This window comes from Penaeus japonicus, unplaced genomic scaffold (assembly GCF_977035675.1).
Source record: "Penaeus japonicus unplaced genomic scaffold, GWHDUDI00000001_assembly GWHDUDI00000017, whole genome shotgun sequence".
Lineage (NCBI taxonomy): Eukaryota > Metazoa > Arthropoda > Malacostraca > Decapoda > Penaeidae > Penaeus > Penaeus japonicus.
Window position 1 is genome coordinate 22,616,943 of NW_028234419.1, and position 22,500 is coordinate 22,639,442.

Genomic DNA, 22,500 nt, shown 5'->3' on the forward strand with positions numbered 1-22,500 from the left:
CTTCCTCTTCTCCCTGACTCACCAATTCATCCTTTCCTCTTCTCCCTGATTCACCAATTCATCCTTTCCTCTTCTCCCTGACTCACCAATTCATCCTTTCCTCTTCTCCCTGACTCACCAATTCATCCTTTCCTCTTCTCCCTGACTCACCAATTCATCCTTTCCTCTTCTCCCTGACTCACCAATTCATCCTTTCCTCTTCTCCCTGACTCACCAATTCATCCTTTCCTCTTCTCCCTGACTCACCAGTTCATCCTTTCCTCTTCTCCCTGACTCACCGCTTGCTTCCCTTCCGCAGGAGGAGGAAGAGAGCTGGATCAGCGGAGAGGAACTGTACACGGAGGGCAGCAGTGAGGATGAGGGCGCCTCCTCCTCGTCCTCCGCCCACGCCCACGCCCGTCACATTCCCCAGGCGGACCACATGAGGACCTGCCCCGTCGTCCCCCCCTCTCACTCGCCGCCCACAACCCCGCCCTCAGCCGCGTCGGAGCCAGCTCAGCAGGTGAGGAATGGAAGGAGGGAGGGAGGGATGGGAGGGAGGCATAGGGGAGGGAAGGAGGGAAGGGGGGTAGGGGAGAGGAGGAGGGAAAGAGGGAGGGAGAGGGGGTAGGAGGGAGGGAGGGAGGGAGGGAGGGAGGGATAGGGGAGAGGAGTAAGAGAGGAGGGAGGGAGGGAGGGAGGGAGGGAGGGAGGGAGGGAGAGAGAGAGAGAGAGAGAGAGAGAGAGAGAGAGAGAGAGAGAGAGAGAGAGAGAGAGAGAGAGAGAGAGAGAGAGAGAGAGAGAGAGAGAGAGAGAGAAAGGGTGGTAGGGAGATAGAGAGACAGAAAGGGAGGGAGGGAGAGAGGCGAGAGAGAAACAGAAAGTAGAAAGGATGAAAGAGAGAAGAGACGGAAGAATAAAGAAGAGAAGGCGAAAGGGAAGGGAGGTTAGTCAAGAACGAGAGAACAGAGGAACGATAGATAAATAAACAAGTAAACAAGAAAACAAGCAAAAGTTGTCAGAATTAAAAGATCAGCAAAGCAAGAAATAATGTAATCAAATTATAGTGATAGTAAGAGGGATAATATCAATAATAAAATGATAAATATAGAAATAATTAAGATAATGATGATAAGAGGTGTGATGATGAATAAAGATAAAGAGGATATCAATAATGATAATAATAGTAATAACGATGATAGTAATGATCACATAAATGATAATAACAACAACAAAAATAAAGAAAATAGTAATAATGATAATAGTAATGATCACATAAATGATAATAACAACAACAAAAATAAATAAAATAGTAATAATGATAACAGTAATGATCACATAAAGGATAATAACAACAACAAAAATAAAGAAAATAGTAATAATAGTAATAGTAATGACCACATAAATGATAATAATAACAACAACAATAATAAAATCACACTAGTAAATACCAAAATACGAAAAGTCAAATTCAAACACAAGTATTCGCCAAGTCCCGAATGAGGGGAAAAAAATCTTTTGAGTCACAGCGCCTCGCAAGGAAGCCTGGTTCGCTAATAGTAATGAGATTAGGATAATTAGCGGAGGACTCGCTGGGAAGACTTTTTTCCCCTCTTTTTTTTCCGTTTTTTTTATCCTTTGGGATGTTTGGGCTGTGGGTGGATGTCTGTGTTTGTTTGTTTGTTTTGTTTGTTTTGTCGGTGTGGTTCGGGTTTGTCTTTGTCTGGTTGTCTGGTTGTTTTTTGTTTTTGTGTTTGTGGTATTATATATCTCTTTTCTTCACGCTCTCTCTCTCTCTCTCTCTCTCTCTCTCTCTCTCTCTCTCTCTCTCTCTCTCTCTCTCTCTCTCTCTCTCTCTCTCTCTCTCTCTCTCTCTCTTTCTCTTTCTCTCTCTTTCTCTTTCTCTCTCTTTCTCTCTCTTTCTCTCTCTCTCTCTCTCTCTCTCTCTCTCTCTCTCTCTCTCTCTCTCTCTCTCTCTCTCTCTCTCTCTCTCTCTCTCTCTCTCTCTCTCTCTCTCTCTCTCTTTCTTCGCTCTCTCTCTTGCTCTCTCTCTCTCTCTCTCTCTCTCTCTCTCTCTCTCTCTCTCTCTCTCTCTCTCTCTCTCTCTCTCTCTCTGAAAGAAGAAAGAAGAAAGGAAAAAAATATTATGGTAATGGTCATATTATTGATAATGATAATGATGATAATGATAATAATAATGATAATAATGATGATGATGATGATGATGATGATGATGATGATGATGATGATGATGATGATGATGATGATGATGATGATGATGATGATGATGATAATAATGATAATAATAATGATGATAATAATAATTATAATAATAATTATAATAATAATGATAATAATAATGATGATAATAATAATGATGGCAATGATAATGATAATGACAATACTAATAACGATAATAACAACCATAATGATAATAAAAATGATCATAATAACAATGATAACAACCCTAACAATCACAACCATCACCATCATTATCCCCCCCCCCCATCATTATGATAACAACACCACATATCCAACTCACTATCTCTTCCTTCCCGCCCCTGACCTTTTCAACGACCCTTCTGACCTTCCAGAACGACCCGCACCTCACAGAGACGACCAGGAGACTCTCGCAAATGGGTCTGGATCAAAGTGCAGAGTCATCCGGCGCTGTGGGAGGCGCTGGATCAGAAGCTGAGGAGGTAGGGTAAAGAAGAAAAAGAAAATGGGGGGGTGGGGGAGATATAGTAGGGTTTGATGTTTGATTATTAGTAGTAATTTGTGATGTAAAGTTTGTTTGTTATTCGTGTCGGTGGGTGTCACTAATTGGTTTGGATTGGATTTTTTTTTTTTTTTTTTTTTTTTTTTTTTTTTTTTTAGGGGGGGTGGGGGTCTGCTGTGAAGAAAACGGTTCATTAGTCGGTGTTTAGACGCGGAAGAAATTGCTTAGAGGTATCATTATCAAAAGATTTTTAATTTTTCAGTCTATTTTATTTTTGGGTTTAATTCTTTTTGCATTTCGTGTATCTTATTTTCTTTCATTTCGAGTATTTCATCTTATTTTATTTCGTGTATTTTATTTTATTTCATTTCGAGTATTTCATCTTATTTTATTTCGTGTATTTTCTTTTTATTTCATTTCGAGTATTTCATCTTATTTTACTTCATGTATCTCATTCCATTTCATTCCATATAATGGAAATTTATTCATATCTTTTAATCTACTTCCCACCAGGTCGAAGAGCAAGAAGAAGTGATGCTGTGGCGACCCAAGCGAGGATCCATCAAGCTTCCTCATGTGGAACTGGATCCTCCTGCTCCTCTTTTGGAACAGGTTTCGGGGTGAAAAGCCGATCCTCACCTGATGCCCTTTCACCTGCCTGGATCCCCCCATTCATAAGAAGAGAGAAAAGGAGATAGGAATTGGATTTAAACACGTTTTTCTTTTTTTTTTATTATTACTTTGGTTGTTTTCACTTTTGAATATTGACCCTTTTTTTTTTTTTTTTTTTTTTTTTTTTTTTTCTTTTTTTTTTTTTTTTTTTAAGAAGCTGTGTGGGGTTAACAGGGTAGGCTTTACCTTATACTACAACTTTTACTACTGCTATGACCACAGAGGTATATATTTTACTTCAGCAAGCTTACTTGGCATATCATTACCTATGCTGACAAATACAGGCATTGTAGCTTTAGAGTTTTAGTACTTTACTTAATGTAAAAAAGGTGATAGTGATACAATTTCGTGTAATTTTATAACCTAACACACGACACACCAGCACTGTTTCTGGAAAGCTTTCGGATATTATGTAATCTTACTGACAAAAATATCAATTAATATCTATCGTTATACTATGTCTGTGAATATTTATCAAATGGAGATTTTTTTTTTAAACTCTTAAGTAACATCAAATTTGTTTTTGCTTTTTTTTAATGAGATAATCAAAATATTCTCACAGTTGATATGTTGAATGAATCCATAGTGCTAATATATCGGATTCGTGGATAATGCTGTCCACATTATTTTCGCGTGTAAAAATATATTAAAATGATACATATATAAGTTGTATAATTCTGAGTTAACACCAATTATACTTTCAGATTTTGTAATGCTCCAGTGTAAAGTAAAATAGATTAACCGAAACAGCTTTTGTTCTTCACTAGAGTGTGATAATGTGTTCTAGACTGAGTTTCATTATCAAATTTACAAATGTCTACCAGTTTTATGTTAACACGATATATATCAGCTTTTTTTCCGTTTGCAGTCATGTACGTAGGCAGTTTGGCATTTATTTTATTCCTGTGTATAAATAGGTATATGTAAGGCTTTTTTGTGATATTTTTTGGTATGATTTGCTATAAGTTTTGGACAAATATGGTTGAAAACAAAATAAAATTGATATAGATATTATTGTGAATGATTATGGCTTGCGAGTTCTCTTTTAATATTAATGAATATTTGAAATGTATTGTCATATCATATGATGAACAAGTGATGTCCAGAATGATTTGGATCAATGGTGTAGTTCATAAGTCCGTGAGTTCACAATCCGAACAGCTTGTTGCGAAAGAGATATTTTGAGTCTTATAGTATTTACGTTTTATTCGTCTGCATGTGTGTATATGCTTTCAACAATACACGTCCATTCCAATCAGAACGAAATTGATTCTGATTTATTTTCATTGATAAAAAGGATTTTTTTTTCTAATGATATTTTTAATTGGTATTTCAGCTGTGAATTATTTTCTTGGAAAGTACTAGTATGTTATATTTTGTATTTACCAAGTCGATTTTTTTTTTTTTTTTTTTTTTTTATCTGAGTGACTAGAAGTCTTTAAGAAAAATGTATTGCGGAAGATGGTACCAGTGCATCTTCATATATGCCATTAGGCAAGTGTTGCACTTGAGATCTGCATTGCATTACTGATGTCATTAAGAGTCATTCAAAATTGCAAATTATATCTGTTAGATATCATTTCCTGTGGCGATATCGCATGTCTGGAAGTGATTTCCAGAACTTGAAAATGTTATTTATAAGTAATCTCTGTTAGATATGAGTTATAGTGATGACGATTTTTTTTTTCTATGAGTTTTTCGATTTTAAAAGTGCTGCATAAAAGCTCGAAATACTACGCCTTTTCTCCTTTTTTTTCTTTTTTTTTTTCTTTTAATTTGTCGCCGTGAATAGCAAACTTGAGCTTCACAAACAAAATTAGTCAAAATTGCATGCACTTCATTGATTCTGGATGGTTGATGGTACATTCATTAACAGCTGTATGCGCACACATATCTCCATCGTCGCAGATGAAAAACAAAAAAGAAAAAAAAGAAAAAAGGAAAAGAAAACATGTAAGGAGGATGAAGAAGAAAAAAAAACTAATTCAATCTTCGTGTTGGACATGTGATAATTTTGTTATCTTATTATTCATTTCTGTTCATATATGATTACTTATTATCATTGCACTTTAGTCGAAAGGTGATCAAACTTTTCATTCTGTATAGATAAGTTCAGATTCTCATTATTGTGTGAATTTTCCTATATTCCATGTACACACTTCAAAACAAAATTGACAGTGACTTATCCAAATCACTCACATATAAGATGTGTGCCTCATTTATCAGAATAAATATATATTCATATCTATAGCAGTTCCAGTGAACACAGTCTATGTATCTGTGAATGACTTGTAAATACATTTTTTTCTACACATTTCTGTCTTTTCATTTCCATTGGTTGAAGAACGTTGGGGAAGGGTATGTAAGTTATCTTGTTTCAGTATGATTTATCTAATAAGTAAATATTATCCAGTAAATATTATCTAATAAGTTGAAATATTTCTGAAAGAGATGTAGATAGAATAAGCCTATGTTCATATAACAAGGGTATTTCTTATCTACTTGAAGGGCCTGACAAGAGAAGTTTCATAATTTTTGGATTTTCAGAAATTTTTGGATTTTCGCCCGGCAATTCCGCCGTTTTAAACATTACTTCAGCGAAAAAAAAAAAAAAAAAAAAAAACGAATATAAAAAGAAGACACTGAGATCTTGATAATCGGTGCTCTTTAGTTGTTGCTGTTTGTTTGTTTTTTTTCTCTATATATTATATATATTTTTTTTTTCTTCTTTTTTTGTTCTAGATACGAGGCTACCGGGTCTTTAGACTAGGAACTACAGACAAAAGGAGTCACCTGTAGCAAGAATAAATAGATCGTATATATTGTATGCCCTTGAATATATAAAGAAATAAATGACATAGGTTTCTCCTTTATTGCATAAGCGTTTTTATTGAAAAAGATAAAATGCAAAAGGTGCTTTAAATGTTTCTCTGTGTAGATATTTTATTTCATATATCATGCGAAATTATATCTTATTAATTTCATAATTTTGTTATTTCGATGAAGTTGGACCTTATTGACAAAGAAACGATCAACTTCAATAAGAAAAGGATTATCTTTCATCACAATAATCTCACTACATTATATATATATATATATATATATATATATATATATATATATATATATATATATTTTTTTTTTTTTTTTTTTTTTTTTTTTTTTTTTTTTTCGCCTTGATAATGCTTCATTATGATTTTACTTTATGAAGATAAAGCAGATTAATAACTGCATGGCTAGCAATACGAAGTATCAAAAGAGATTAATTAACGAGGCCTTCACATGATGCTGAGCCCAGGAGGCCTCCGGCAGCTCCAGCATACGTCAGTGTATAGACTAAGCCCTTGTGTTCAACAATTGATAAATATAAATCTAATAAATGCTTTTAATACCCATTCATGATAGCATACAACATAAAAAAAAAAATAATAATAATAATAATAATAAAATAAAAAATAAAAATAAAAATTAAACAAAAATAAAAAAAGGAGAAAAACCACACAGGTATTATTTTGATATCTTTATTCATAACAAAAGCATCACGAATAGTCCGTGAACAAAACACTCTGGCAAGAAATTCGCTGGCACAATAATGGCTGAGTGATGGCATGAATGGCACCTTTTTTTCCCTCACATAAAACCCTTTCTCTCACATTCAATGGAATTCGTATTTTTGGTTCTTCTCTCTTCGAAGACTGAGGTTTATGACGTATAAGATATGTATGTGTGATTTAAACTTGCTTCTCATGGTAGTTAGAAGCTTGACTGGTAACTAAGTGACTGGTAACTAATGCACAATTTGTAAAATCTTAGTGATAGATGCACCATCAACATTGCCATTCTTGTATTACTCTAGAAAATACAGATACAGTAACATCTTAACACGTAAATAGTAAGGCACTGATTTTGTCATTAATAAGCATAGAACACAACACAGTTCTAATCCTTTTTTTTAATGAAAGCTGATTTCTTCTATATTAATTAAAACTGTAGAAAAAATAACGGGATAAACAATGTAAAGATATGCAACAGAGTAGAACAAATGCATCTATATAAAAAAAACAATATTTGCAGTCGAATTACCACAAAGAAAAATTATATATATAAAAATACACAATGAAAAACCTAGACATGTTTTTTTTTTTAACGTAGCGCCATCTTCTCGAAGAAAAATATCCAAACATATTCTAAGCTAAGTAACTGAAACAACGACACGTATATACACAAACAAAACAGGGACTAGATTTCCACTAAGAAAGGTAGGTTGTGTCCTCGACTACGACAGCGTAAAAAAAAACAAAGGCGACACTTCACTCAAGTTGCAGTGTCCAATTTCCTTCTGTGAAAGGGGGAGGTTGATAAACTCCCTTCCATGTTTTGTAATAAAAACCTGTATATCAGAGATTCCGAGTTCAAACCTGCCTTCCTTAGCAGTGTTGGATGATATAGTGACAAACAACATGGATTTGTTTATAATGAAAGGACATGGCAGAAGCTTAGATCAATTGCCTGTGGATTAATAATCAATGGAAGGTCACACAAACAGACAGCCTCGTATTTTCCTTACTGTCGCTACCATCTTCCACGTTACAACTGGATATGTATATGTGTATAAATTACCCAAGAAAGAATACTATTCGAAGTGTTGGTCCTGCAATGATTCATCTTGCACACGAAGATGGGAAGAAAGACCTTTCGACTAACCAACTTCATGCTTCATACAATATACATTCTTCGACCCATTTTCACACTGCTTCTAATGAGACATAAACCGATCACGTGAAAAAAAAAAATATATATCTATATATATTTTCCTCTTGTAGATATTGCATGAACTTAACCTACAGACGGGGATGTCACGTGATGTGGCGGTCCGTGCGAATTCTGGAGCTGACTGACATGGGGAGTTGGAGTAACATGATGAGGAGGGACCGAAGGATGATGTACCGCAGCGGGCGGGTGATGTACCGCAACGGACGGGTGCTGTACCGCAGCCGACGGGTGATGTACCGCAGCCGACGGGTGATGTACCGCAACGGACGGGTGATGTACCGCAGCCGACGGGTGATGTACCGCAGCCGACGGGTGATGTACCGCAGCGGCCGGGTGTTGTAACACAGCGGATTGTTGGTGGTGTACAGGTGCCGGCGTGGCAAAACCGTGATGGGAATCGCCGAGGTACCTTGAGCTTCTGATATCAGCCTCCAAGATGTCCTTGTGGAGAGGGACGCCGGGGTGGCCGATGGCCGCGTTGACGGGGTAGAAGAAGGGGGCGTCCTCGCAGGCGAAGTTGTACCACCAGTCGCACACGAAGTACTTCTGGTTGAAGACGGTGCCGTTGGGACAAAGGAACGAGTCTTGGCGGCCATTGCGGTGGCAAATGTGGAATACCTGTGAGAGAAAATGAGTGAATGAAAATACGCAGTTGCTGTGATTTATGTTTGTTTGTTTGTTTGTTTTTTCTCCATATTCACTGCCTCTTTTATAGTCTTCCTTTATGAGTACTTGTATCACAATTAAATGAATAAAGAGAGTCTGAGAGGGAGAGGGAGAGAGTAAAAAGAAAGAGAGGGAGAAAAGAGAGAGAGAGAGAGAGAGAGAGAGAGAGAGAGAGAGAGAGAGAGAGAGGAGAAGAGAAGAGAGAGAGAGAGAGAGAGAGAGAGAGAGAGAGAGAGAGAGAGAGAGAGAGAGAGAGAAGAGAAGAGAAGAGAAGAGAAGAGATAAGATAATATAAGATAAGAGAGGGAGGAGAAAGAAAAAAAAGAGAAGAGAGAGAGAAGAGAAGATAAGAGAGAGAGAGAGAAGATAAGAGAGAGAGAGAGAAGAGAAGAGAAGAGAGAGAGAGAGAGGAGAAAGAGAGAGAGAGAGAGAGAGAGAGAGAGAGAGAAGAGAGAGAGAAAAGAAGAGAGGAAGAGAGGGAGAAGAGAGAGAGAGAAGAAGAGAGAAAAGAGAGAGAGGGGGAGAGAGGAGAGGAAGGGGGGGGAGAGAAAGAAGAGAGAGAAGAGAGAGAGAGAGAGAGAGGAGAGAGAGAGAGAGAGAGAGAGAGAGAGAGAGAGAGAGAGAGAGAGAGAGAGGAGAGGGGAGAGAGAGAGAGAGAGAGAGAGAGAGAGAGAGAGAGACAGAGAGAGAGAGAGAGAGAGGAGAAGAGAGAGAGAGAGAGCGAGAGGAGAGAGAGTGAGAGAGAGAGAGAGAGAGAGAGAGAGAGAGAGAGAGAGAGAGAGAGAGAGAATGAGATAGATAGAGAGAGATAGATAGATAGATAGATAGAGAGAGCGAGAGAGAGAGAGAGAGAGAGAGAGAGAGAGAGAGAGAGAGAGAGAGAGAGAGAGAGAGAGAGAGAGAGAGAGAGAGAAAGAAAGAAAGAAAGAAAGAGAAAAAAAAAGAAAGAAAGAAAAGAAAGAAAGAGAGAGACAGAAAAAGAAAGAAAGAAAGAGAGAACGAGAAAAAGAAAGAGCCCTGGTCTCACCTGGCACCCTGCTTCCATATCAGCGTAATAACCCGGGTAATCAGCCACAAGGTCACAGCCAAACGAGGTCAGAGGAATGTAGCTCAGGATTGGGTAGTCACGCCCGGCCCGACCTGATGTGGGAAAAGAGTTACATTAATTTCTAAGTAACAAATAAAGGAAACATCGTGAGTGATGATATCTCAGAAATTATCTAAGTTTGATTAGTTTTTTTTTTCGGTTTCTATTATAAGCTGTGTCCGTTTTCTGAACGGTTTTATATAATATTGTCATCATCTAAAAAAAAATAATTGTAATGTATGATTAAATATGTTAGCCCTATAGATTAATCTTGCCTAAATAAAGACACAATCAAATGTGTCATCCTAAAATACTCTCTTTAATAACATTTATTGTAATATTTTTTTTTCAACCTGAAACATCTATACATCTTTAAAAAAATCCCTTTGACCTAATTTATTTTTATAATCCATCTCCCTCTTAAACATCTATCTTTCCAACACGTCCCTTGTAATACCCCCCCCCCCTCTACTTAAACCAACTCTAAATATCCTTACGACTCCCTATGACTTAACACAGAGCCTCGCAGGTCCTCTTACCAGGTATGCCGGCAATATAACCAAAGTCTTGGATCTCGTTCTCGAGGATGTCAAAGTAATCTGACTGAGGGATGAGATGGTGCGGAACGGGTCGTCTGTTCTGTTGTGGCGGCCCGTAGTCGTAGTCGTAGTAGTAGTCATAGTCGTAGTCGTAGTAGTAGTCATCATCGTCGTAGTAATAGTTGTAGTCGTAATCGTAATCGTAATAGTCATCGTCATCGTAGTAGTAGTCGCTATCGTCGTAATAGTAGGGATTGTGGTGATAGCCTCGCACGGGTGCATGAGGAGGGGGAGGGATCGCCGACGGGACGGGTGGCTTGACGCTGGCAGGGAGGTCGTTATAGCCCGGTCCGAAGGTCGAAGGGGTGTACACAGGAGGGGAGTAAGTCGTGGTGGTATGGTTAGGACGCAGGGAAGGTCGTGGTGGCAGGGCAGATCCTGGGTGACTGAAGTCTTGGAGTTTTTGCAGTTTAGGATTGTAAGAAGGTTTGTAAGTCGTGACGTGAACGGCAGGTTTCGGCGAAGCTGGGGGGACATAGGCCTGTGTGGGTTTGGCTGGGGGGACGTAGGATGCTGTGGGTTTAGCTGGGGCTACATAGTCTGGCTTAGGTGCAGCTGGGGGGACGTAGTCTGGCTTAGGTAAAGGAGGACTGTAAGTAGTAACAATATGTGGCTTGGCAGTCACAGGGGGAACATAATCTGGTTTAGGCTGAGCAGGAGGAACATAAACTTGAGTTGGCTTAGCTGGAGGGACATAAGCTTCTGCAGGCTGAGCGGGAGGAACGTAAGCAGGTTTAGGTTGTGCTGGGGGAACATAAGCTTGCGTTGGCTTGGCCGGTGGAACGTAAGCCGGGGTGGGTTGTGCTGGAGGAACATAATCTGGTTTGGGTTTAGCTGGGGGAACATATGCTGATGACACAACAGCTGGGTAGGTGGGTTTGGGAGTCGTGTGATGTGTGGAGTGTGGGGCGCTGAGGTGTAGATTTGCAGAAGGGGGAGGGGGGTGAGTTGGTCTTGGGGCCTCGGGGGGGACGTAGAAATCATGCTGAGGCGGAATGTAGGTGGCAGATGGCTGCTTAGGAGGAGGCAGGTAGGTGGGGTCGATTGGGATATGTAGTGGAGGTGGTGGTGGGGGTATGTAGGAGGACTTAGGCTTCGAGACGTCTGCTACTGCAGGGGTCTTAGGAGGCACATAGACGTCCGGCGATACTTTGGGAGGAACATAAGCTTCTTCGGGGGCTTTGGGTGGAACATAGGCTTGTTCTGGGGCTTTGGGCGGGACATAGGCTTGTTCTGCGGCTTTGGGCGGGACATAGGCTTGTTGTGGGGCTTTGGGAGGAACATAGGCTTGTTCTGGGGCTTTGGGAGGAACATAAGCTTCTGTAACGAGCGCTTTAGGGGGAACATAAGCGCTCTGAGGAGTAGCTGAAGGACTGTAGTCATTTGGAGGCAAATACTCCTTATCTGGAGGCTGATAGGTTCTTGATGGCAAGGAATAGCCAGGGGTGACAGCAGGCCGTTCGGGAGGAGCTTGGTATTCAGGTTTGGGAGGATGATACTGAAGCTCAGGAGGGGAATAAGCATAGGAAGGAGCAGATGTTGTCTTTGCATAACTTGCCTTTGTGGAAGTATTCGGGTCATATCCAGGGGGAGGCGTTGGGTTGGTCTTGCGGATTTTGTAGGTTTGGGCTTCCAGAGGGGCTTTTGTCTGCTGCAGGCTTACGAGCCACGAAGGAAGGGCAGTGTCATGAGGTTCAGGTTTTGGAGGCGTTATTATGAACTCATTGACAGGGAGTTCATATTTCTGCGACGGCTGTACATAACTCAGCTGTGGAGCCGCATAAGTCACCTGAGGTGGAGCATAGGTGGACTTCGGTGGTGGAAGAGGGGGGACATATGCTGGTGCAGGAGTTGCTGCTACTTTTGGTGGTATGTATTCGTTTGTGGGTGGAACGTAAGTCTGGCTTAGCGTCGGATACCTCTCTGGTGGGGCTTGGTATTCCCGCTGGGGTGGCAGGTATGTCCTGGAAGGGGTTGCATATGTGACGGAAGCCATGGTTGTCATTTGTGGGGCTTTAACGTCATCTTTGGGTGGAGGCAGATATTCGTTGGTGGGGGGTACGTAGGTCCTTGGAGGTGGTGTATTATAGTCCTTGTTAGGAGGCAGGTAGGTGCGTGGGGCAGGTGTTGTTCCATAACCTGGTGCAGATAAACCTCCATCATTAAATTCGATATTGGGTGGAAGATACGTTCTGCTAGGTGGAGTGGGCCTCTTGGGGTGTTTCCTCCTTCTCTTGCCAGGACCTCCGGGACGGCGTCTTCGTGGTGGCAACTTTCCCTCGACAGGAACTCTCCTTCCAGGCGCACTGAATTCCTTGTCTGGAGGAAGGTACTTTCTGGGTGGCTTTGCTACGGGTTTGCCAGGACCCATGGGCCTTGCACCTGGCCGGAGTCTCCTGCGAGGTGGAGCAGCAAATTCCTTGTTTGGCGGAAGGTATTTTCTCGGTGGTGGTGTGTAGCTCTGCCCAGGGAGTTTGTGATTGGCAGCAGGAGGCAAATACTCGTTGCTTGGAGGCACGTACTTTCTAGGAGGTTCTTCATAAGTGTTGGTAGGAGGAGAGACAGCTTTCGGGGGGATGTATTCATTCGTGGGTGGTTCGTATGTTTGTGAAGGTACTTCGTATTTCTCGGCAGGTTTTTCGGGAGGCACATACTCCTTGTTTGGGGGAAGATAAGTCTGCGAGATGCTAGGGACTGGCGTTGCAGCGTAAGGAGCTTCGTTCTTTGTGCTGGGGGGGATATACTGCTTGGGAGGGTCAGTGTAAGTAACAGCTGGTGTTTTGTATGTAGTCTTTGGCGTTGCAGCATGTGGTGGCTTATAATCCTTCTCGGGTGCAATGTAGGCTGAAGGAGGATCAGTGTGAGGGGCTTCCGGAGCCTTGTATGTAGGCGTCGTCAAAGGAGCCACTGGAGCAACATATTCCTTATTAGGGGGAAGATAGTGCGCAGAGGGCTTAGAGTACGTTTCTGGCTCGGGGGCCTTGGCAGGAGCCTGTGGTGCCACATACTCCTTATCCGGCGGCAGATAGGTCTGTGATGGTTTCGCGTAGCCTTCAGTTGACACCACTTCCTGGTATGGTGTTGGAGAAGGCGTTGTTGGGCGTGGCGTGACGGCTTTGGTGGGATAGGGCACCGTGGTGTAAGAGCGGGTGGTGGGCGTCGGTTCCTGCGGGGGCTTCGAATCAGCATCCGTCCTTCGGTACTTGAAGGAGACCGGGCGGCGATACTGGAGATGGGCCTGAATGCTGAGTCTCTCCGGCGCGGGCGTGAAGAAGTGAGGGCGGCCGGGGGGCGGCCTCGAGACCAACCCATTGGTTCGACGCCGATGGTGGCCGGGCGGGCGGCGAGGAGGCCGGAACACCAGACTCGGAGACTCTTCGCCGGCCTTGTTCCTGTTGAGGGGGATATATGGCTTCGCAGGGCCCTTCGCCCCCTCCTCGCCGTACGCAGGGGTCACGAGGGCCTCCAACGGCACGTACTGGGGCTGGCCGGGGGTCGGGACGAACTGCTGGTATTTCCTGTCGGCGGCGACTCGGTAGTCCTCCTTCGGGTAGCCGACGGTGGGCTGAATGTCGTGGAGTTCCTGAGGGTGTTTGGGCGTCACCACGACCTCCGTCTCGTAAATGTCGGGGATTCCGATGTCGTAGCGGATATTGGGTTTCCTAAAAAAATAATAATAATAATGATAAATAAATAAATAAATAAAAAATAAAAGAAAATGTTAATAATTATACTCCTTATCGGTACCTTTTGATAGAGAACAACGGTGATAGAATTACACGATTAAAATTCAAATCTTAAATCTTAAAGATGGATTTACCTTGAAATCGATTATACAAAACATATGTGTCCATGACGTCACAAAGTCGAATTTCATACCTGCATTATCTGTTAGTCATTAATTAAGTTCACACAAGAGAAACAAAGGAAGATTTAAGAATTATTTGTCAATCTGAGAAAAAATGTGTGTGTGTGTTCTTTATCTTACACTTTATATTAATTAAAAATATATATATATATATGTATGTGTGTGTGTGTGTGTGTGTGTGTGTGTGTGTGTGTGTGTGTGTGTGTGTGTGTGTTGTGGTGTGTGTGTGTGTGTGTGTGTGTGTGTGAGATATATTGATATATATATATATATATATATATATATATATATATATATATATATATATATATATATATATATGAATGTATGTATATATATATAGAGAGAGAGAACGAGAAAGAAAGAGAAAAAGAGTATTCCTTTCCATATTCATTTATCTCTTCCTATATTCATCCACCTATCCCCCTATTTCTCTTCAATCCATCAAACCCTGAATCATCTACCCATTCCCCATCCCTTCCTACACTCCAAACTCACCCCCCCCACCCACCCTCCCCCCGTCATCTATCTATCCAATTCATCTCTCAACCAAATCTCAGATTCGTCCAGTCATCAAGGGTGTGGTCTTAGCGTCTCCAGTCCTCCATAGGCCTACTTGGATGTGTAGATGGACGGCTTCTTCTTGAGGCGGTAGCGGATCCTCGAGGGCAGAGGGGCGTTGAAGGAGGTCTCCAGATCCTGCAGGAGTTGCTGGCGAAGGCGGAGAGTCTCGTTGGCAGTGAGGCACTCCCAGGAGTTCTGTGGGCGTGAGATCGGTTATCCGTGTTTGGTTAATGGTGGATGTGTGTGTTTTATCTTTTAAAATTGTTTTTTTATCTTTGTTTTCCTATCTTGTTTGTTTAATGCTGGATATGTCTGTTTTTCATTTTAAGGTTGTCTATCATCTTTATTTTCCTATCTTCTTTTTCTCTTTTTTTAGATTTTTTTTTTCTGTGGGATGAGTACGGATCACTGTACCTGGATCACTATACTTGACGGGACTTTTCTTTCTCTGTGTTAAGATAACATGGATTGGAGGCGGATTGGAAAGCTTTAACTTTCTAGGTTAATGTGGGATCAAAGGTATTGGAGTTTTAGTGTCTTTACTAATGCTTTTTAATCGCCCTTTTTTATTTTTATTATTATTATATTTTTTTTTATACAAGTCTTGTACAACAAAAAGGGAAAGGGGGATCGAGTGTGTAATCTGAATCGAAATGTGTACTAAGATTTTTTTTTTTTTTTTATTGCATTTTTGTCTTATGTTGATGGTAAGATAATTGTAATCACTAGTTAGAGGATCTGTCTTGTAATATATTCTTTTGTTTAATTTCCCGTGGTAATTACCTTTTCTAACTCTTTTTCAGTGAAATATGAGAACTGTTTTCTTTTTCTTCTTTATGACTGATTGATTAAGAATATACATAGTGATTAAGAACATGCATATAATTCAAGGCAAGGAAATGACGAGATGATAAAGAGGTCATTTTAGCTGGCCTGGCAAATTGATACGACACTATGAAGGAAGTGATTGTACAAAATCAAATGATTATCATATATACTGTTGTGCTTTTCTTTTGGTGACTTTCATTTTTGGTTTTCTATTTATGTGTGTCTTTTTTTTTCAGATGAATTGATAATGAATAGTTAGATGCAATGGTTGACGAAATAAATATTGCAGAGTTTATTACTATAGAGGTGACAGTGCACCTGACAGGTTTATGATGGATGGCTGAGGGCAACATGTACGTAAAGCATTGTTGCATTTCAAATGATTATCATCACCAGCCTGTTAACCTGCTGTCAATCATCACCAACCTGACATCACCACCCTGTCAAGTGTATCACCGTCGGGAAAAAAATATGAGCATAGTTTAGTTACTAACAAACAAACCAAAAATGCATTAAATCGATAATTATAATAATAGGAGAGACAAGGAAGTATTTTTTTTCTTCACTAAATCTTTACAGTTAGTCGGAAAGTCGATCACATTAATTAATTAAGAGATAAAAGAGTCACTAGCAAGAAGTAAGAAATTTAGTCACGGTTTCCCAAGCATGTCCTTCCTTTGTGTAATAACTTAGAGCCAATGGTTATGTATGATAAAAATCACAATACCTGTAGTCATTAGGTGTCTTATCTGTCTGTGTCTTGGATCCGAGTTCAAGGAATGAATATATGAGAAAGAATGAGAAAAAGAAGGAAAGATAACGATGATGATTTTTGAATAAGGGAAACGGCGAGTTTGCTAGCAACATTAATTATGTTTATATGATTATGAGAGATAGATGAAGACGCAGAAGGATTAGTGATTAATGAGGAGAAAATATGAGTTTTTTTTATAAGTAATAATTAAGATACAGAAATTGTCAGCATTTTTATGTTAATTAGAAATAGGATGAAAAGATTAATAATCCATTTTATCAATACCAAATAAAACGGAAACAATGATGAATAAGATGCAGAAAGTGACAACACTTTTAGGCGATTCATTATGAAAATGAGAGCTTTTTTTCAAATATATTTTTTTTCACTGTTATCTTCAACAAACTTACCTTGTTATCACAGGATACATTCTCGCTGGCTTTCCGATAAGTGTCCGGGGCCGCCACTCGCGTCTCCACCACCTAAACCGAACAACATTAGCCATTGTATTCCGAAAGATTTTTAAAAATTAACATCGAAAAGAGAAATACGAGGATTTTTTTTTTTTTTTTTTTTTTTTTTTAATGGTTTAAATTTTGGTTTTATGATATATGATTGTAGGATCACATACTGGCCGAGAGAGGGATAATATTTCGTAATTTTGGGTTTTTGTTTTGGATAGATGTGCCTAATGCTGGTTCAGTGTGGATGGCTTTGACGTGGCCGAATTGTGGTTGTTATCATTGATATAAAATGTATAATATCATAATGAATAAATGGATTAAAAAGATATATGAAAATTTTTAAAAAATGATAATAAATGAAAAAAAATTAATACACCTATTAAAAAAAGAGGATAGAAAACAATATAAAATACAAATATACATATATATACTTACAAAAAAATAGATAAAAAATAAATAGGAAGATAAATTCAAAAACTATCAGAAGAAAAAACGAAATAAAATCCAAAAAGCTACAACTTACCTTGGAAGCCTCGCTCTTGTGGTCATCATCGTCAGCGCTCGAAACGTCAGCTGCTTCGTCGTCAGCTGTTTCGTCGTCAGCCTGGCCACTCCTATTGGGATTCCTTCGCTCCTCCACCTCCTCGCTGGCCAGGATCTTATTGGCCAGCTTGTCCAGGAGACTCGTGTCCTTCAGGCGCCACGTCAACAGGTCCTTCGTGCTGGTTGTGGTGTTGTTGTTGTTGTTATTGTTGTTGTTGTCGGCGAGTAAGAGCATCCTGGCGGTGGCTGCCGTAGAAGGCGCTCCACCAGACTCTCCGGAAGCGTTTGCGTTCGCTTCGTCGTCGTCGCCTCCGTCGGGTTTTGCCTCGGCGCTGGAGGGCTTCGGGAGGTGGTCCTGGCCGCCCTCGCCGCCCTCAGCGCTGCCGAGGGCGTGTGTCGTGGCGAGGCATAGCAGTCCTGAAGGAGGGGAGAGAGTTAGGGGTTTGCAATGGCTCTTTGCAAGGCGGACTGGGGATATTTACATACGTACATACATACATACATACATATATACATACATATGTACATACATACATACATACATACGTATAGAAGTATATATACATACATACATACATACATACATACATACATATATGCATACATATATACATACATACATAAATACATACATACATAAATACATACATACATTCATAAATACATACATACATACGTACATACATACATACATACAGGCATGTATGTATATATACATATATACATACATAAGCAGATAGATAGATACTGTAAATAGAGAGATAGATACTGTTGCTTGATAGATGGAGACCAACTCACGCACAAATCATACTATAGATAAAGAGGTAGCTACCCAATCCACATTACGTGTAGATAGATAGCATAAGACAGATAGGATAGGTGAGAGTAGATAAGATAGTTATTGTCCTGGTATCATTCATGAGAATCTTGGGGTCATTTTGCTCAACACTTCATGCCCAAATCCTAATGATATTATCACTGGCAAAAGCAGGGAGATATTTTATCGAGAGATAAAGTCTGAGAAAAAGAGCAAGAGAGAGAGCGCGCGCGCGAGAGAGAGAGAGAGAGAGAGAGAGAGAGACTTTGACTTTGCCAAGTTTATTGAGACAAGTGGTTACTTGCATCTCACAGAGAGAGAGAGAGAGAGAGAGAGAGAGAGAGAGAGAGAGAGAGAGAGAGAGAGAGAGTGAGAGAAAGAGAGAAAGGTGAGAGAGAGTGTAGAGGGAGAGTAAAGAGAGAGAGATGAGAGAGAGTAGAGAGAGAGAGAGGAGAGAAGAGAGAGAGAGAGAAGGAGTTTAGAGGGTAGAGAGAGAGAGAGAGAGAGAGAGTGAGAGAGAGAGAGAGAGAGAGAGTGTTTTAATATCAAATCTCAAGTACATTTAGTCCCATAACTTTCAATGGTTATTTCTCTTTACATAGATAATTTGATTACAAAATAAATGGTTTTCTTTTTTCATTTGGTTACATGTTGTATATTGAGTGCACAAATACATGATGGTTTAGATAATGTTCTTTTATATTTTGTTTTTGTTTGAGAGTGGCTAAGTGATGCATCTGTAACATTATGAGGGGTAGAGGGCCAGGGGATGGGGTCCTCGGAGGTGACTTGGGCACGGGGCCTTAGTTTCACGGGGGGGTGCGACGGGGCTGTGTGTGTGTGTGTGTTTGTGGGTGTGGGGTGTGTGCTGTGTGTGGTGGTGTGGTGTGTGAGTGTGGGCCGGTTGGTGTGGGGTGTTGTGGTGGTGTGTGTGTGGGGGTCGTGGAGGGTGTGGGAGTGGGGAGGACTGGGGATCTCCTATCTTTCTCTTTCACCCCCCCTATATCCCCCCCCCCCCCTCCCCCCCCCCCCCCCCCAGAGGAGTGTAAAAGCGGTGCTTTTTTACGAGTGGTGTGTGATGTGGGTGTGTGTGTGGTGGAGTGTTTGAGAGTTTGTGGTGAGTGGGGTGTGAGTGGTAGTGTTGTTGTGGTGGTGGTGTGAGTGGGGTGGGGGTGGTGGGTGTGTGTGGTAATATGGGTGTGGTGGTTGTGTGAGTGGTTAGAGGAGATTGTCTTGATGGTGGGCCGTGGTGAGGTGTGTGTGAGAGAGTGAGAGTGAGTGTTTGGTGGCTGTGTGTCGCGTTTGTATTTATGTGGGAGGGAATAGGAGGAGGGGAGGGGGGTATTGTGTATTAGACTGTGTGTGTGAATGAGTCTTTGCCTTAGGTGGGGGTTCCCCTGTTGGGTGGTCCCGGGGTAATTGGGTGCCGTGCGCGCTGTCCGGGTGATGTTTGGGCCTGTGGGGGAGGGGTTCTGCGGTGATTGGGGGTGACTGGGGTTGTTTGTTGTTTTTTGGTTTTGGGTTGATTGTATGGTAAGTGTGCGGTGGCGGGGGTGTGGTTGTGGTGGTGGTGGTGCAGGGTTCTGGTAGTCATATTGGATGGTGCCCGAGGGTTCTTCTGATGATCTGGGTCTTGGGGGCGGCGGGGCGGTGTGTTGGCCTGGGGGTGGGACATTTGTGTGTGTGGGTGGTGCGGGTGTGGTTGTGGTGCGCTTGGTTGTGTTGTTAGTCTTCCGTTCATATGCTACTCATTTGTCTTTTGTTTGGGGTGGTGTATGGTTTTGTGTTGTTGGGTTGGGGTTGGTTTTGTGGTTTCAGTTGGATGGGGTGGGGGTGTGGGGGTGGGTGGGGTTGTGTTTTGTGGGGTTGGGGTTGGGTTGGTTTTGGGGGTTTGGGCCGGTTGTTTATTGGTTTTGGTGGGGGGGTGTTTGGTTTGTGTTTTTTTTGGGTTAGGTTTTTGGGGATTTGTTGGGGTGGGGTTTTGGTTTGGTTGTGTGGGTTGGTGGGGGGGTTTGGGTTTGGGTGTATTTTATATTTGTCAGCGAGGTGTGGCCCGGTTTTATATACTTACTATACTAATTCAATTCACAAACCCACCTCCCCCCCGACCACTCCCACCTACTTGGTGTGCGCGCTGGCTAGGGGGCGACCTGCGGGGGCATGTGTCTTGTCTTGGTGGGTTAGAGGGTGGATATTGATGGGGAGGGGGCGCTTTTTTTCGGTGTGCATTTAGGTTTTTTTTTTTGGTTATTGCATGCACCCGCCCCCACCCTTCAAGCGCCCTGCCCCCCCCCCCCCCACCCTTATGCGTATGGTGGTATATTTATTTTATAATAATAATTATGTAGAGTTAAAAATGTTTGTATTATTTTATAAAAAAGGGAGGTGGAATTAAGAAGGGAGAAAAAGGTCCCCCCCCCCAATACCAGGACTACTTCTCTCCGCACCTAGGAAAAAAAGAAAAAGGCCCCCCTGTCCCACCCAAATATCCACCATTCCCCCCCCACTCTTTTATACATCCCCCTCCACCTCCGGGTAGACATCACCTCCACACAACCCAGGGGGTTTTTTTTTTTTTTTTTTTTTTTGGTGGGGTTTTTTTGGTTTGTTTGTCTTTTTTTTTTTGTTTTTTTTTTTTTTTTTTTTTTTTTTTTGGTTGTTTTTTTTTTTTTTTATGTTTTTTTTTTATTTGGTTTTTTGGTTTGTGTTATGTTTTGGTTGGTTTTGGTACTGGTGTGTAGGTGGGTGGGTATTTGTTATTTTTTTTTTTTTTTTTTTTTTTTTTTGTTTGTTTTTTTTTGAAATATGTTGTTTTTTTGTTTTTGGTTTTTTTTTTTTTTTGTGTTTTTTTTTTTTTTGTCTTGTTTTTTTTTTTTGGTTGGTGGGGTGTTTGGTTGGTTGGTGTTGTGGGGGTTGTTTTTTTGGTTTGGTGTTTTGGATTGTGGTGGTTGGTGGGGTTTTGGTTTGGTTTTTTGGTGTTATGGTTGGGGTTTGTTTTGTTTTGGGGTTCGAGGGTGGGTGGGGGTGGTTGACAAGGGTGGGCGGCGGGGGGGGTGAGGTGTGTGTTGTGTGTTGTTGGGTGTTGTTGAGGGGAGGGGGGGGGGGCGGAGTCGGGCACCTAAGGAGATTTCAGAGGGTAGGGGTGGGGGGTTAGGGTGTATTTTTTTGTAGTTTTGGGAGTTCTGGTTGGGGTTGAGGGTTGGTGGGACGAGGAGGAGTCTGGGAAGTTTAAAATTGTGGGGGGGGTTGTTTTTTTTGATGTGTTGTTGTTCGGGGTTGGGGGGGTTTGTTTGTTAGTTGGCGGTGTGAATTTTGTTTTGGTTGGTTTTGTTTGTTTGGTTGTTGGCCCGGTGTTGGGGATTTGTGGTTTGCGGGTTGGGTGTTTTTTTTTTGTTTTATGTGTTTTTTGTTGTGTTTTGATTGTGTTGTTTGGGTTTGTGTTTTGGGAGTTGGGGGGTTTTGGGTTTTCGTGGGTTGTTTCGTGGGAGGGAGGGTGTGTTTGGGTGGGTGGGGTGTAGCTTTGTTGGCGGGGGGTAGTGTCCTTGGAGTTGGGGGTTTGTGGAGATTAGAGAGCGTGTGGGGGGGGGGTAGTGGTGGGGCGTGGGCTCAACCGGGTGAGGGGGGGGTGGGTGGGGTTAAGAAGTCAGTTGGCTTATGGGGGGCTTGGTGGGGTTGGATGGGGGAAGTGGGGGGGGGGGGGATGGGGGTGGGGGGGTTGGGGGTGTTTCTTGGTTTTGGGGTTGGGGGGTTTTTGGTGGTGCGGATGATGTGGGGCGGGGGGGGGGATAACGGCGGGGAGATAGATATTTGGCAGGAAATAGTTGTTGTTTTTTCTTTGAGAGGGGGTGGGTGGGGGGGTAGTGGCGTTTTTGTTTTTGTTTTCAGATGATTATTTGTTTTTTTGGTTGTTTGGTTCACCACCTCCATCATCAATCTGCTTGGGTGAGGTGGGGGGGGGTGGTGGGCGAGGCGCTTAGGAGCTGGAGCTGTTTTTGTATGTGTGGCATGGTGTTGGGTGGGGGTGGGGTTGGTGTTGGGGTTTGCAGGGTTTTGGTTTGTTTGCTGTGGGTGTTTGTTTGTGTGTTTGTTTTTTTTTTTTGTGTTTTCCACGAGTGTTGGGTTAGGGGGTGGTGCTGTTGGTTTTTGTTTTTTTTTTATTTCTTG

The 22,500-nt window shown here is 41.6% G+C and overlaps 2 protein-coding genes across 2 annotated transcripts in view; one reads left to right on the top strand and one right to left on the bottom strand.

The window, feature by feature from the left end:
• The window catches only part of LOC122266466 (uncharacterized), a gene marked incomplete in the record, with an annotated part of 50,844 nt that extends 45,157 nt beyond the window's left edge, over positions 1-5,687 (top strand). Inside the window, 3 exon segments of the mRNA XM_086546129.1 lie at positions 299-502; positions 2,574-2,681; positions 3,215-5,687. Of these exon segments, the coding sequence (XP_086402255.1) occupies positions 299-502; positions 2,574-2,681; positions 3,215-3,325 (423 nt within the window).
• A 1,193-nt stretch (positions 5,688-6,880) lies between these two features.
• Positions 6,881-22,500, bottom strand: part of LOC122267713 (uncharacterized) — a 68,033-nt gene continuing 52,413 nt past the window's right edge. The window contains exons 4-9 of the mRNA XM_086546128.1: positions 17,500-17,936; positions 16,923-16,994; positions 14,983-15,125; positions 10,439-14,160; positions 9,840-9,952; positions 6,881-8,764 (exon numbers count right to left, since the gene is read on the bottom strand). Of these exons, the coding sequence (XP_086402254.1) occupies positions 8,210-8,764; positions 9,840-9,952; positions 10,439-14,160; positions 14,983-15,125; positions 16,923-16,994; positions 17,500-17,936 (5,042 nt within the window). The 3' untranslated portion in view covers positions 6,881-8,209. The remainder of the gene's footprint in view (positions 8,765-9,839; positions 9,953-10,438; positions 14,161-14,982; positions 15,126-16,922; positions 16,995-17,499; positions 17,937-22,500) is intronic.